Below are 12916 nucleotides of genomic sequence, written 5' to 3' on the forward strand. Positions count from 1 at the left end.
GTGGTAAAGTGTGATAGCTTGATTTGTCAGTAGCTAAGAAGGTTTTTTTAGCATAGTTGTTGCCAGGAAAGTTACTGTATTCAACTGGAAAATGGTCTTTCCTCCCTTGGCTGCACATTGGTTTACAGGTACCCTGTATACTGGGGGAAGCTGAAAGTTGGGCACAGCTGCTTTAGAAATTTTTGTTAACATGATGAAATCTGGAGTTGTTTATATGATGTATAGAAGCTTTAGCAAGGAGCTAGTAACCTGATTTGTGTATCTGAAAATTCATACTTGATCTGTTTGCAAGGATAGTGGTGTTAACTTCCATGCTGTGGCCAAATTCCAGCTCTGGTACAATGAACTCTGAAGTTTTATATGGCAGCATTGTGTTTGTGTGGTTCTTAGTTTTACTGTGTAGTATTGCTGTGCACTGTTAAACAGCTGCATTTCTGAGGTGCATATGGGATGCCTATATAGTTATAACTTGTTAACTACATTGGGATTCTTTGTAACGAAGACACTAGATATGTATATAAATATAGTTAATGAAGATACGTATTCTTCAACAGATATTTCTAATCTTTTGATAGATTTTTTGTATGCTAATCCTCCAGTATTTTACATCATGTAGTTGTAGCTTCAGTGAAAGGAGACCATTCTCTGTGGTGTTTAATTTTAGCACTGTAGCATTTAAAGAAAAGAAGAAAGAAACACTGCAAATATTAAAGATAAAACTAATACCTCCATATCTGGACCACAAACTTTATTTTTAAAGGTTTCAGAGTAACAGCCTTGTTAGTCTGTATCCGCAAAAAGAAGAACAGGAGTACTTGTGGCACCTTAGAGACTAACAAATTTATGCTCTAATAAATTTTAGTCTCTAAGGTGCCACAAGTACTCCTGTTCTTCTTTTTATTTTTAAAGCATAGAGTTATATCATCCCTCTGCAGAATTGGAGAAAGTCATTCAAAGCTGTTGTGGCTTTAAAGTATTAACATTTATTGTTATAAATTATTCTGCCAGAAATGCTGGATTACTGAGTTTTAAGACATTGCTCATCTCAATTTCATGAGGATATAAGCATAAATCACTGTTTATTATGGGTAATCCATAAAATTGACATTCTTGAGTATATTGATGCAATCAAATTGAGTGAAAACTCATTTATGATGCACAATTGTTTTAAAATGTATTTGATTTTTGTTAACTTGCATTCCTGCTAGAAATAATTCTGTCATTTTAGTAAACCTAGCAAATGGGGAAAATTGCAACATTTATACAATGAGCAATCTCTCCCAGTGGCATTGAGACTAGTCATAGCAGGAAGATTAAAGATGGCTGGTGGTTCTCTGTTTCTGTGGAAAGATGGGATGAATCCCTAGATCTTCCACTCTTCTTTCCCTTCCAATGAGGAGCAGAATTGCAGCTTTCAGATATCATTAAAATGCATCTCTAACTCTAGTGGATCGAAAGCAGTTGCTAAAGTCAAGTCAGAATTGAAATTTGGGTGTGGGGGATGCAAGATCATAATTAGATTTTTTTTTTTTTTTTTTTTTTTTTTTTTAATATTTGCTAACCTGTGACAGAGGGCAGGAAGAAACTTTGGACTAGATCAGTGATACTCAGGCTGAGGCTCAGGAGCTGCAAGTGGTTCTTTAATGTGGCTCTTTGTAACACACGATATTGAAACACTGTCATTTATTAACCAATCAGGATGCTTTTACTATGTTATTGACCAATTGTAGTTGATAAAATAATACTTGGTTAGAATAACCCATAAATAAATAAATAAACAGCACAGTAAATGAAACAATGAATTCACATACTGTGGCTCTTTTGGGTAATGTTGATTGCCATATTGGCTCCTGAACCACTGAGGTCTGAGTATCATTGGATATACTGAGTACTGGTCTAGAACCAGTTGATCCTTGTATTGCACATATAACCAAATACATAGGTAGCAAACAGATTCTCAGTTTATTAAATATTATAGTGATAAAACCATCAAAAATTAGATGGTTACCTAATTTGGAAGTACATTTACTTTGATATTCAAGGCCAGTAGTTTACCTTCCCCAACCTCCAACTCCTGTGTTCTTTCCTTTTTTTTTTTTTTTTTTTTTTTAAATTGTTTTGGTTCTCATTGGTATTAAACAGACTGCAGTTTTCCATCTAACACCTGTTATATTGGACAGCACTAATGACAAGTAATATCTAAGCTATTTTGTAAACTAATGCAAAATAATGACTAGTTTATAAAACAACTGATTGGAATCAGACGAAAGGCAGGAGTCTAGCTTCCACTTTGATGCCTCTGCATTGATGGAAAGTGAGTGGCATCTTAATAACTAATTTTGCACCAATCAGACCCTGATTATTCATGCTGGCAGTGAGTTTATGAGGTTGTGGCTGAATGGATGCTATAGATGCCATTAGCTGTAATAACGGGGAACTTCTACAACAAAGGCATGTGCTAATAAAATCAATTACTGTTCTCATAAAATATGTTTAATGGCTAACTTGAATAACCTTGTACACTGAAAGTGTCTACTGATGGGATTTTATTCAGATTCTCTCTTTGTAATTCATAGAGCAGCTGTTCATACAAATAAAACATGTCTATCGGAACCCAGATAAAGCTGCAGGATTTTGAATAGCAGGTCTTTCTGGTTATTTGTTATATTGTTTGCAGTGTGAGCATGCTATAGTTACCTCAAATATTCTAATTTACATTACTTTTAGGGGGAGAGGGATAGCTTAGTGGTTTGAGCATTGGCCTGCTAAACCCAGGGTTGTGAGTTCAATCTTGGAGGGGGCCACCTAAGGATCTCGGGCAAAATCAGTACTTGGTCCTGCTAGTGAAGGCAGGGCGCTGGCCTCAAAGACCTTTCAGGGTCCCTTCCACTTCTATGAGATAAGTATATCTCCATATATTACATGGTCAGTTTCCCAGGGCAGGGACTATCTTTTTATTGTTTTGAATGTCACCTAGTATGGTGGGGTCCTGGTTCATAATTAGGACTGTTAGGCACTACAATAATACAGATATTAAATAACTCCTCTTTTTCAGATGCTCATAACTTTCTGAAAAAAATCCGTTTAGTCTGAAGAGTCCCATGTTGTCAACCCAAAGATAACTAAAAAGAGCTGACCTGATTCAGCTGAGATGTTTTAAAATAAGTTAAACCAGTATGAAAACATAATGCCCCCCTCCCAAATGCTCTGATTTAAAATTTGGCTCTAGCATCAACCTTTGAGTTTTGAAAAGTGTCAACCTGTGTTTTTGTAGTCTTTAGCAAGAGAAAAACTACATCTCAAAGCTGAAGAAAATTGATTTAGTAGCTTTAAAGTTATGTTTCCATTTGGAATATATATGCACGTGAGAGCATTTTTCTGCATCCTAAAGTGATTTTAGAACATTGGGTGTCAGCTGGACGACTCTAGCTTTGTCACCTTTAATTGCTTAAATTTGTAACCGCTGAGGCACTTATGAGTAGTTTAGTGCTTAAGGTTCTGATCCAATGCCTATTTAAATCAGTGGAATGACTCCCATTGACTCTAATGGGCATTGCTTAAGGCTCCATGGAGCCTTAATGTTGCTCTGCCCTTAAATGAGGTGCTATCTCATAGTAAGATGCCTTGATCACATCAGCTTTTAAAGGCATCATTTCAGCTCTAATTAAAAAGCTAAGGTTTCTACCACCACTTTGACATGGCCCCATTGCAGGTCTTGTATATTTCATGTTAGATTTGGTCAAAATTTTTCACTTGAAAACACTTTTCATTTAAAATGTCTTTTAAAAACTAAATATTTTGTTCAAAATGTTGGTTTTTGATGGAAAAAATTCTCTTTCTTGTCCTTTTTCCTTTTTTCCATTTTCCTGCTGGAAAGGTCGGGTTGGAAAGGGAGAAAAAGGAGGGGATTTTTTGTTTGTTTGTTATCGAAATAACAAAAAAGTGAGGAAAATTTTGAAAAATAATTTTTTAAAAAAGTATGCAAAAACATTACCATTTTTCGACCAGATGCCTTCTCTGGTGTATGTGTTAAGTAACATAAATGGGAAGTAGGTGACTGTTAGTTAAATCTAGGCTATAAAAATATGAGAGATGCAAAATAGTGAAGCTAGTGCTATGTTAGAAACCATAACTTTTGACCTTGCCTTTGAATGCTTGATTTCTAAACCTTAATGGTGCATTAATTTATTTGCATTTAATTTATAATATAAATCAATGACCTTCTAAGTATTCTGACAGGGAAATCACACTTTCTTTTGACATTCGTTCAAACATTGCTGAGAATACTAATGTTGAACCTTATTAGTGGAAAGAATTTTTTTTCTGCAGTAGCACCAAAAACAGAGTGATTGATTTGTTATTTGTATTTTCTGTATTTCATTGTAGAAGTTTTCAGTGCTTCCTTACTGCAATATCTCACTTTTATTTTTGTGCTGCTTGGTCATATTACTCCAGCCTCTTCAGATTTAAGTCTATGAATTTCCAGACAAAGCATCATGATGTCTTTATTTTTCTCTTCAGAGCACCGTGATATAGTGCTAGAGTGTTACTCATTCCTCCATTCATAACTGCTTTCTTTTACACATGGAGTGCCTTTGAGCTCCCACAAGAGGGTGGAAATCTGTCATTGAAGCCTGACTCTGAGTGTCTGGCCTGCTGAATTCTATTCTTGGCCCAGCCACTGATTCGTATGTGGCATTGGGTGAGACATTTGGTCTTTCTGTGCCTCAGGTTGCCTGTTCCAAAAATGTGTCCAGTGTTGTTTACCTGACTCACTGGGATGTTTTGTGGCTCTGTTTGTAAAATGCTTTGAGATTATGAAAATTGCTACCATGTATATGTATGCAAAGTATTATTACTTTCACTTTTCATGACACGGCTGAGATGACATCCTAACATCATTTAATTTTGACATGTGAAATACTTTGGGGGCCATAACGAAAAGTTGGTTCATGAAAACTTCGGGATAAAAGGGTTTCTGCTGAACTGGGACTTGACTGAATCCTTCTTTTGGTAAAAGACTCTTTCACTTCAGAAGGCCTCAACAGAAAAGATTTTAAAAACAAAACAAAACCTTCCCAAGAACTGTGACTTGTTGGTTGGATCGGCAACCTTTGGCATGTGGCTTCCCAGGGTAAGCACCCTGGTGGGCCGGGCCGGTTTGTTTATCTGCCGCGTCCGCAGGTTCGGCCAATCGCAGCTCCCACTGGCCGCGGTTCACCGCTGCAGGCCAATGGGGGCTGTGGGAAGCGGCGCGGGCCGAGGGATGTGCGGGCGGCCGCTTCCAGCAAACCCCATTGGCCTGGAGCGGCGAACCGCGGCCAGTGGGAGCTGCGATTGGCCGAACCTGCGGACGCGGCAGGTAAACAAACCGGCCCGGCCCACCAGGGTGCTTACCCTGGGAAGCCACATGCCAAAGGTTGCCGATCCCTGTCATAGACTAAGGTTCCAGGACTGAATATGGCTGGATATTCAACTGGTGGCCATCATTGGTGATCTTACCGCACCACAAAAGCTTTTGCTGAGCACGTTGTTTGGTGAAAGATGAGATCCATTTCAATGTAGGCTTAAACAGTTTCTTATAGCCTTTATTTTGCATGTTTTAAGACAATGCTGTCATCACCTATGAATTACGCATAATGCAAAACCAGTTAAGATAAGAAAAGTAATTAATCAAGTTACCTGTCCTTGTGACAGGGTGACTCTTCAAATCTCTGGGCTCTGCCATGTTCTTCCCCTGTGTCTTCTCCGCTCTTCTATTGTCAATCACCTGTATTTTATCCCTTGTTCCGTAACTTTGCACAGACTCAGTTTACTAAGTTACCTCATCTGTGTACCTGTCTAATTAGAACATTCTCATTCATAAATCACAATAACTAACCTAAACTAATACATTTTTGTTTATTTTGTTAAAACTTACTTTTTTCTGTCTAATTCTGTCCTGTGCTGTAAACCCCACTGGGGGTGTATCCAGTACTTATCTTACTTGTCTGTTTTTGTGGCCTTGGATTTTTACTTGTTCGTTTATTGGGTGGAGGCACCATGACTCTCTGCTTCACCCCTCTATTTACACAGACCAAAGATTTTACAAATAAGACACACAAACCAGTTTTAATGATTTACACAACCCTGAAACTGTTTCAGCTCAGTTCTTAAATGCTGCATCAGTAGACACATTTAAAAAGCAAAAATTCCATTATTATATGTATATTATTTTGTTATAATATCATATATAATATTAATCTGTGTGTGTGTTGTGTGTATTTGACTAATAAAATTCATTACACAGTTTTTTCACAATATTGTCTCTGGCCATGTAGCGGTATTCCTTGGTAAACATGCTTCAGAATTCATTGGTCTTCCATCCTAGTGAGGATGGTAAATTAGATAGTAGATGGTCTTGTTTTTTAGGAACTGGAATGGGACTGATATGATCTGAGTTCTGTTCCCAGCTCAGCCACAGACTACTTGTGTGACCATGTGCAAGTCACTTATTATATGCTGTGTCTCAGTTCATCAGTAAAATTGGGATAACGCTTTCCTACTTCATAAATGGTGGTGTCAGATTAAAATCCATTAATGATTGTGAGATACTACAGTGATGAGAGTATCTTAGATAGACAAATGTGAGATAATCAATCTTTTAGCTTTTGACTAATGACCTTAGTTGTGGTTACTGGAATTTTATTTGTAGTAAAACAGTATTTCATAACTTTTCTGCACACTATACATGCCTAATGGCTTCCAGTGACCATAGAAGTTTGGAGGGTTTCACTTTGGAGCTGTGTACTGGAATTTAGACATGGATAAGTGAGTAGTAGGTGCTGTTTGTTCCACCTTCCCAGTATTGCTCAGCGTATAGGTGACATGCGGTTTCAGTTGTTTTTATATTACTATTCAGTTGATGTATCCTGGATACATTAAGTAATCTCTGAATGTTGTTCACAGAGAGTGAAGATATGCCCATTTCTTAATATTGTTCTGATTCTGGGCAAATATCTGTTACAATGAATAATACAGCTCAGATATCTGTTGACTTCATATTGAAGTCTGGTGAAATCTGTATCCTCCCCTTGTGTGAATTTTTCTGCAGCGATCTTATTCTTTTATAAAAAAGTATAATCCTCTACATTTAAGAATAAGTCTTTAGACTGATAAAAAATATTGGAAACGGAATGTAAGACCGCCTTTTTAAATTGAACATACATTCTCATAATTGTGCTTTAAGCATCTATCCTTCTGATGCAGCTTGAATTTTTTTAAAAAAGAGAGAGCTTCTGGTTTGAAAGCCCCAGGAAGCTAGTGCTTTGGTTTCTGATTTGCATTTGTGTTCTGTGTTTACAGGAGTTTTTTGAGAACCCTTCTTTTCGCCCCGATGGCATGAAACTCTACCCAACTCTGGTGATCCGTGGTACTGGCCTGTATGAACTCTGGAAGTCTGGAAGATACAAGAGTTATTCTCCAAGCACCTTAGTGGATTTGGTGGCTAGAATTCTGGCTCTTGTACCACCATGGACACGAGTGTACCGTGTTCAGAGGTAATTTTTCTTGGTGGGCTTTACTGGTTGTTTTTTGTCTCTGCTGTAAAAAGAGTTGCTTTGATTGTAATAAGATTTTAACTATAATATTTATTTTTGTCCTTCTCAATCATTATTGCACTAATGTTTATTAAAATTGCTGCCAGTCAATGGGTTAAACTGAATAATGTGAGCACCAGAGTTGCCTCTTGAACTCACCTACGTATTGCTAGTATTCCAAAAACCTCCCAAATAAGCTTCAGGCAAGGATGTGGAACAAATAACATTGATGGATGATCTCCTCTTGGCTGTGACTAAGGCCTATATAGCCAAACTCTTATTAATGGGTCTGTGCAGCAGGTGATACTTTCAACTCTGGGATCCTGCTGTCACTCCTCAGGGATGTCATAGGGGTTAACAAAATTACACTGAGGCCTGGTCTACATTACAGAGTTAGGTCGAAAGAAGCCACCTTAAGTCGACCTGTCAATGTATGTGTATACTACCGGGTTCTTTACGTCGACCTAAGTCACCTCTAATGTCTACTTCTGTAATCCACCTCTGTGAGAGGCACAGCGTTTAATTTGATTTTCATGGGTTGACTGCGAGGTAGTGTAGACACAGCATTGTGTAATTCGACTTAATTGGCCTCCAGGTGGTGTCCCAATCTGTGACTGCTCTGGAGATCATTCTCAACTCTGCTGCACTGCAGCTAGGTACCCAGGAAACAGACCCTCCCCTGCTAAAGCCCCAGGAATTTTTGATTTCCCATTTACTGTTTGATCAGCGTTGGGAGTGTGTCAGCTTGAGCACAGCTGATCATGGAGACTACACGCCCCAACCTGGTTTGCACAAGAGGTGGTGGATCTCATCGCTGTGTGGTGAGAAGTCTGTGCAGGCAGAGCTCCGATCCAGCAGAAGAAATGCTGACATCTATGCAAAGATCGCTTGTGGAATGGGGGAGAAGGGCTACATGAGGGACATACAGCAGTGCCATGTGAAAATAAAAGAACTTTGCCAAGTGTACCAGAAGGCAAGGGAGGCAAACAGTCATTCTCTTGCTGAACCCCACACGTGCTGGTTCTACAATGAGCTGCATGCGATTCTTGGGGGTGACCCTACCAGTACCCCCTCCAGTGCCCTTTGAAATGACAAAAAGGCACATTCAACCACCATTCTGCACCTGCTGAGCATATAGTTGAACCATTCCTTACTGCTGTCCAGACTGCAGGTGTTTGGCTTCATGAGCCATGGGAGCAAGGCATAGGTTGCATCCCTCAGGATAACTATAGTCATCTCAACGTCATCAGTGTTCATTTTGTGGTCTGGAAAGAAAGTCCTAGATTGCAGCTTTTTGAACAGACCCAAGTTCCTGATGCGCCCGTCATGAACCTTTCCCGACCATCCTACACTGATGTTGTTGAAACGCCCCCTGTGATCCACCAGCACTTGCAACACCATTTAAAAATATCCCTTTTGGTTTATGTGCTCTTTGGCAAATGAGGGGATCAGATATGTGTTGCTGTGAACGCTTATTTTTTATTTCTTTGCAATGTCTTATTTACCACATCAGAGTTCCAAAGGTGGGAAAGTTTCCACACTGGGTTTTGCTATAGACTAGGGGTGGCTAAATTTACTGGCCCTCCAAGCCACATATGACAATCTTCAGAAGTTTGAGTGGCAGGGTGCGCTTGTCAGTCTCAGGACTTCAGCCCTATGGGGAGGGGGATCTCGGAGCTTCAGCCCCATGGGAGGTACCTGCCGGCCTTGGGACTTAAGCTCCCGCAGGATGCCTGGCTTCAGCACCCACAGGGCACGCCTGCTGGAGCTCGGGCTTCAGCCCCATGGGGAGGGGGGGTCTTGGGGTTTCAGCCCTGTGGGAGGTACCTGCTGGGGCTTGGGGCTTCAAGCCCCCACAAAGTGTGTGGCTTCAGCCCCCGCAGGGCACTTCTGCCAGGACTCAGGGCTTCAGCCCCCAAGGGGAAGGGATCTTAGGGCTTCGGCAGGAGCAGTGCTGAAGCCCTGAGACTTCCCTCCCCACTGTGCAGAAGCCAGAGAAGATGCATGGGAGGAGCATGTGGGGTCATGTCTCCTCTTCCCTGCCCCCCCGATTTTTGCCAAGGTTTTCTGGCCCCACTTCGTTAAATGGTTCCGCCAGGCCCCTCCCTGCACAGCAGCTGCTGAAGCCACTAAGCTGGGAGCTGTGGCTGTCGGGAGAGGCAGCGGCAAACAGCTGGGAGCTGCAGGGATAGCCACTGCTTTGGCTGCTCTCCCTCCCTGGGGAGCTAACGCAGCAGCCTCTCCCTGCAGTTCCTAGCGTTTGCCGCTGCCTCTCCACGTGGAGCTAACACCTGGGAGCTGCAGAGATGGGCCACTGAAGGGGGGAGGGGGGGTGACTCAAACTGTTGGAGGTAGTGAACCTTTAAATTGTGCCCCTTCCCCCCATTCTCAGCAGGCATCTGTCATCTCTGGGAGAAGCCCGTAGCTCCCCCACCCCGCTGCAGGGCAGAAGCCCCAAGCTCTTACCCCCCTCTCCTCTAGTCTGATAAGCAGAGAATGGAGGATATGGGGGGCTCCGCAAGCTGCACTTTTAACTGTAAAAGAGCAACATGCAGTTCACGAGCCCCGTTTTGGCCACCCCTGCTATAGCCCTAGTGCTAGAAGATGTCAGTTGGTTTTATTTGTGTTCCTGTTGAGAAGTACAAAACAGCCTGGCCCTTTGGAGCTGTTCCATAATTGGAAGAAATAGGCACTCAGTCAGATTATTGCCTTAGCTCTAACATGCCCAGATGAAAATCCTGTTCTCCTCTACTGTGTCCTTTAGGCTCAATGTGAAGTGCTCATTACCTCTAATTGAAGCTGTTTGAAGTCTGTTATCTTAGTTCTATGATGCCTTATTTACTCTAAGAAATCAGATGAATAAATTAACTGGCTAGCTAATTGCTTTTGCCTTGTTTTTGGTGTGAGAGAAAGTCAGAGGTGAGGAATTTTTCGGAGCCCTTTCTGCTTTATAAAAAGTTCTAATGTTTTGCAAACAAAATAAGGGAGGAAAATAATATTCTCAAGGCTTCTGGTGCAACACCCTAATACTGGTAAGAGTGTTACCAAATTTATTTAAAGTGTGTTTGGCATTGGAATGGAATGAGAGCCCTGGAGCCTGAAGTCCTAACTCTACAGAAGAGGCGTAGCATGGGCAGCAGCAGGGCCAGCTTTCCCTTGTCCTCTTTTTTGCCAATGTACTTCTACTCTTCCTTGCAGTGATCACTTGTCAGATTGAGAGTCTCCATGGCTCATTCAGACCTGGGTGTCTGTGGTGAGATTGCCAAAAATGGTGACTGTTAATGGCGGCTTTTGTGACACACATTCTTAAGGAACTGAACTGATACGTGTGAATAAATTTCACATAGGTCACCAGACCGCTGTCAGATGGTACTGACTTCTAATCACTATTGACCTAAAGTGGGTTAAACTAATAACATTACCAACTCCCTGAATCGTCCGGTCCTTTCTAGGTTTGTGTGTGTGAGATCCTGTTCTTTAACATGCTGTTCTGTACTTCATTGTGTTTGCTGAATAATTATATAGGGGAGGAAAGAGGTTTAAAAGCTCATTAAGGAGCTTGTTTAAACCAGGTTTTTAGATCAAACTGTTCTACATTGTACAGTTTAATACTCTATTTATAGTTCACTTTTTATTTTTTGTCTCCTGTTTCTCTAAAATAAATGCTGAAAGTTAGCAGGGTTTGGTAATGCACATGGCTAGCAGGCAAGGTCTGTGCTGAGCCCTTCCTGCAAGTGAAGCCCATTGCTTCTTGTCCTGTCCTCAGAGGTTAACTAAAACAATTTTTCTCCCTCCTCCTTGTAACAACATTTTCTGTACTTGAAAACTGTTATGTCCCCCCTCAGTCTTCTCTTCTACAGACTAAATACCATTTTTGCAAGGTATTCATCATCAAACTGAATTTGGATGCAGCAGTCTCAGCTTTGAGAGTATTGGCTGCAGTCTCTTATCGTACAGGTCTAGAGATACTCAATTGGGAGGCTGTTGTTAGCATGCGCACTCCCCCACACACCCATTCTCAGTTTTCCTAGCAATTTTTTTCAGGACTAATTCTTCACCTGGCTGATATGCTGTATATTCAAAACTTCCAAAGACATGCCCCATGGCAACTGCAGCTCCTGCCAACAAATTGGAAAAGCAGGTTGATCTCTTTCAAAATACTCTGCTGGTAATCTTTTCTGGGAGCATAGACAGAAAACAGTCATTGAGGCTTTAGAAAAGGAAATAAGTCCCTTCCCTCCTTCTAGTGAGAGCAACTTCAAACTGTCTTATCTCAGCAGGTTTTTCCTCTGAAGTGCTGCTCCTCCAGGTTCAAGTTAAAGATTTCACATTAGGAGGCGGCCATTGCTGCCTCGAGAGTTGGAAGACCAAAGCTGATATTCTCTTGAAAACTATGCAACTCCAAAAGTTTCTTTTGATTTTTTTTTTTTGAGGTTCTGAAGTCTAGATAGATTTCTCCCTTTTATGAGGAATGCTTCAGGGTGGGCCCTGGTCTGGAGTGACCCACCTCAGAAATAATTACTGAAGGATATTCAATAGAACTCGCTGTCCCAGGGACAAGCTTATCCTTTCCCCAAAGTAAATTAAATTATCATAGAATCATAGAATCATAGAATATCAGAGTTGGAAGGGACCTCAAGAGGTCATCTAGTCCAACCCCCTGCTCAAAGCAGGACCAATTCCCAGCTAAATCATCCCAGCCAGGGCTTTGTCAAGCCGGGCCTTAAAAACCTCCAAGGAAGGAGACTCCACCACCTCCCTAGGTAACGCATTCCAGTGTTTCACCACCCTCCTAGTGAAATAGTTTTTCCTGATATCCAACCTGGACCTCCCCCACCGCAACTTGAGACCATTGCTCCTTGTTCTGTCATCTGCCACCACTGAGAACAGCCGAGCTCCATCCTCTTTGGGAACCCCCCTTCAGGTAGTTGAAGGCTGCTATCAAATCCCCCCTCATTCTTCTCTTCTGGAGACTAAACAATCCCAGTTCCCTCAGCCTCTCCTCATAAGTCATGTGCTCCAGACCCCTAATCATTTTTGTTGCCCTCCGCTGGACTCTTTCCAATTTTTCCACATCCTTCTTGTAGTGTGGGGCCCAAAACTGGACACAGTATTCCAGATGAGGCCTCACCAATGTCGAATAAAGGGGAACGATCACGTTCCTCGATCTGCTGGCAATGCCCCTACTTATACAGCCCAAAATGCCGTTAGCCTTCTTGGCAACAAGAGCACACTGTTGACTCATATCCAGCTTCTCGTCCACTGTGACCCCTAGGTCCTTTTCAGCAGAACTGCTACCTAGACATTCGGTCCCTAGTCTGTAGCAGTGCATGGGATTC

The 12916-nt window shown here is 41.4% G+C and overlaps 1 protein-coding gene across 4 annotated transcripts in view; it reads left to right on the plus strand.

The window, feature by feature from the left end:
* The window catches only part of ELP3 (elongator acetyltransferase complex subunit 3), a 131490-nt gene that overhangs the window by 70281 nt on the left and 48293 nt on the right, over positions 1–12916 (plus strand). For all 4 annotated transcript variants that reach the window (XM_054023191.1, XM_054023190.1, XM_054023193.1 and 1 more), the window contains one exon: positions 7345–7538. In XM_054023191.1, coding sequence (XP_053879166.1) covers positions 7345–7538 — 194 coding nt within the window. The remainder of the gene's footprint in view (positions 1–7344; positions 7539–12916) is intronic.

This window comes from Malaclemys terrapin, chromosome 3 (assembly GCF_027887155.1).
Source record: "Malaclemys terrapin pileata isolate rMalTer1 chromosome 3, rMalTer1.hap1, whole genome shotgun sequence".
NCBI lineage: Eukaryota > Metazoa > Chordata > Testudines > Emydidae > Malaclemys > Malaclemys terrapin.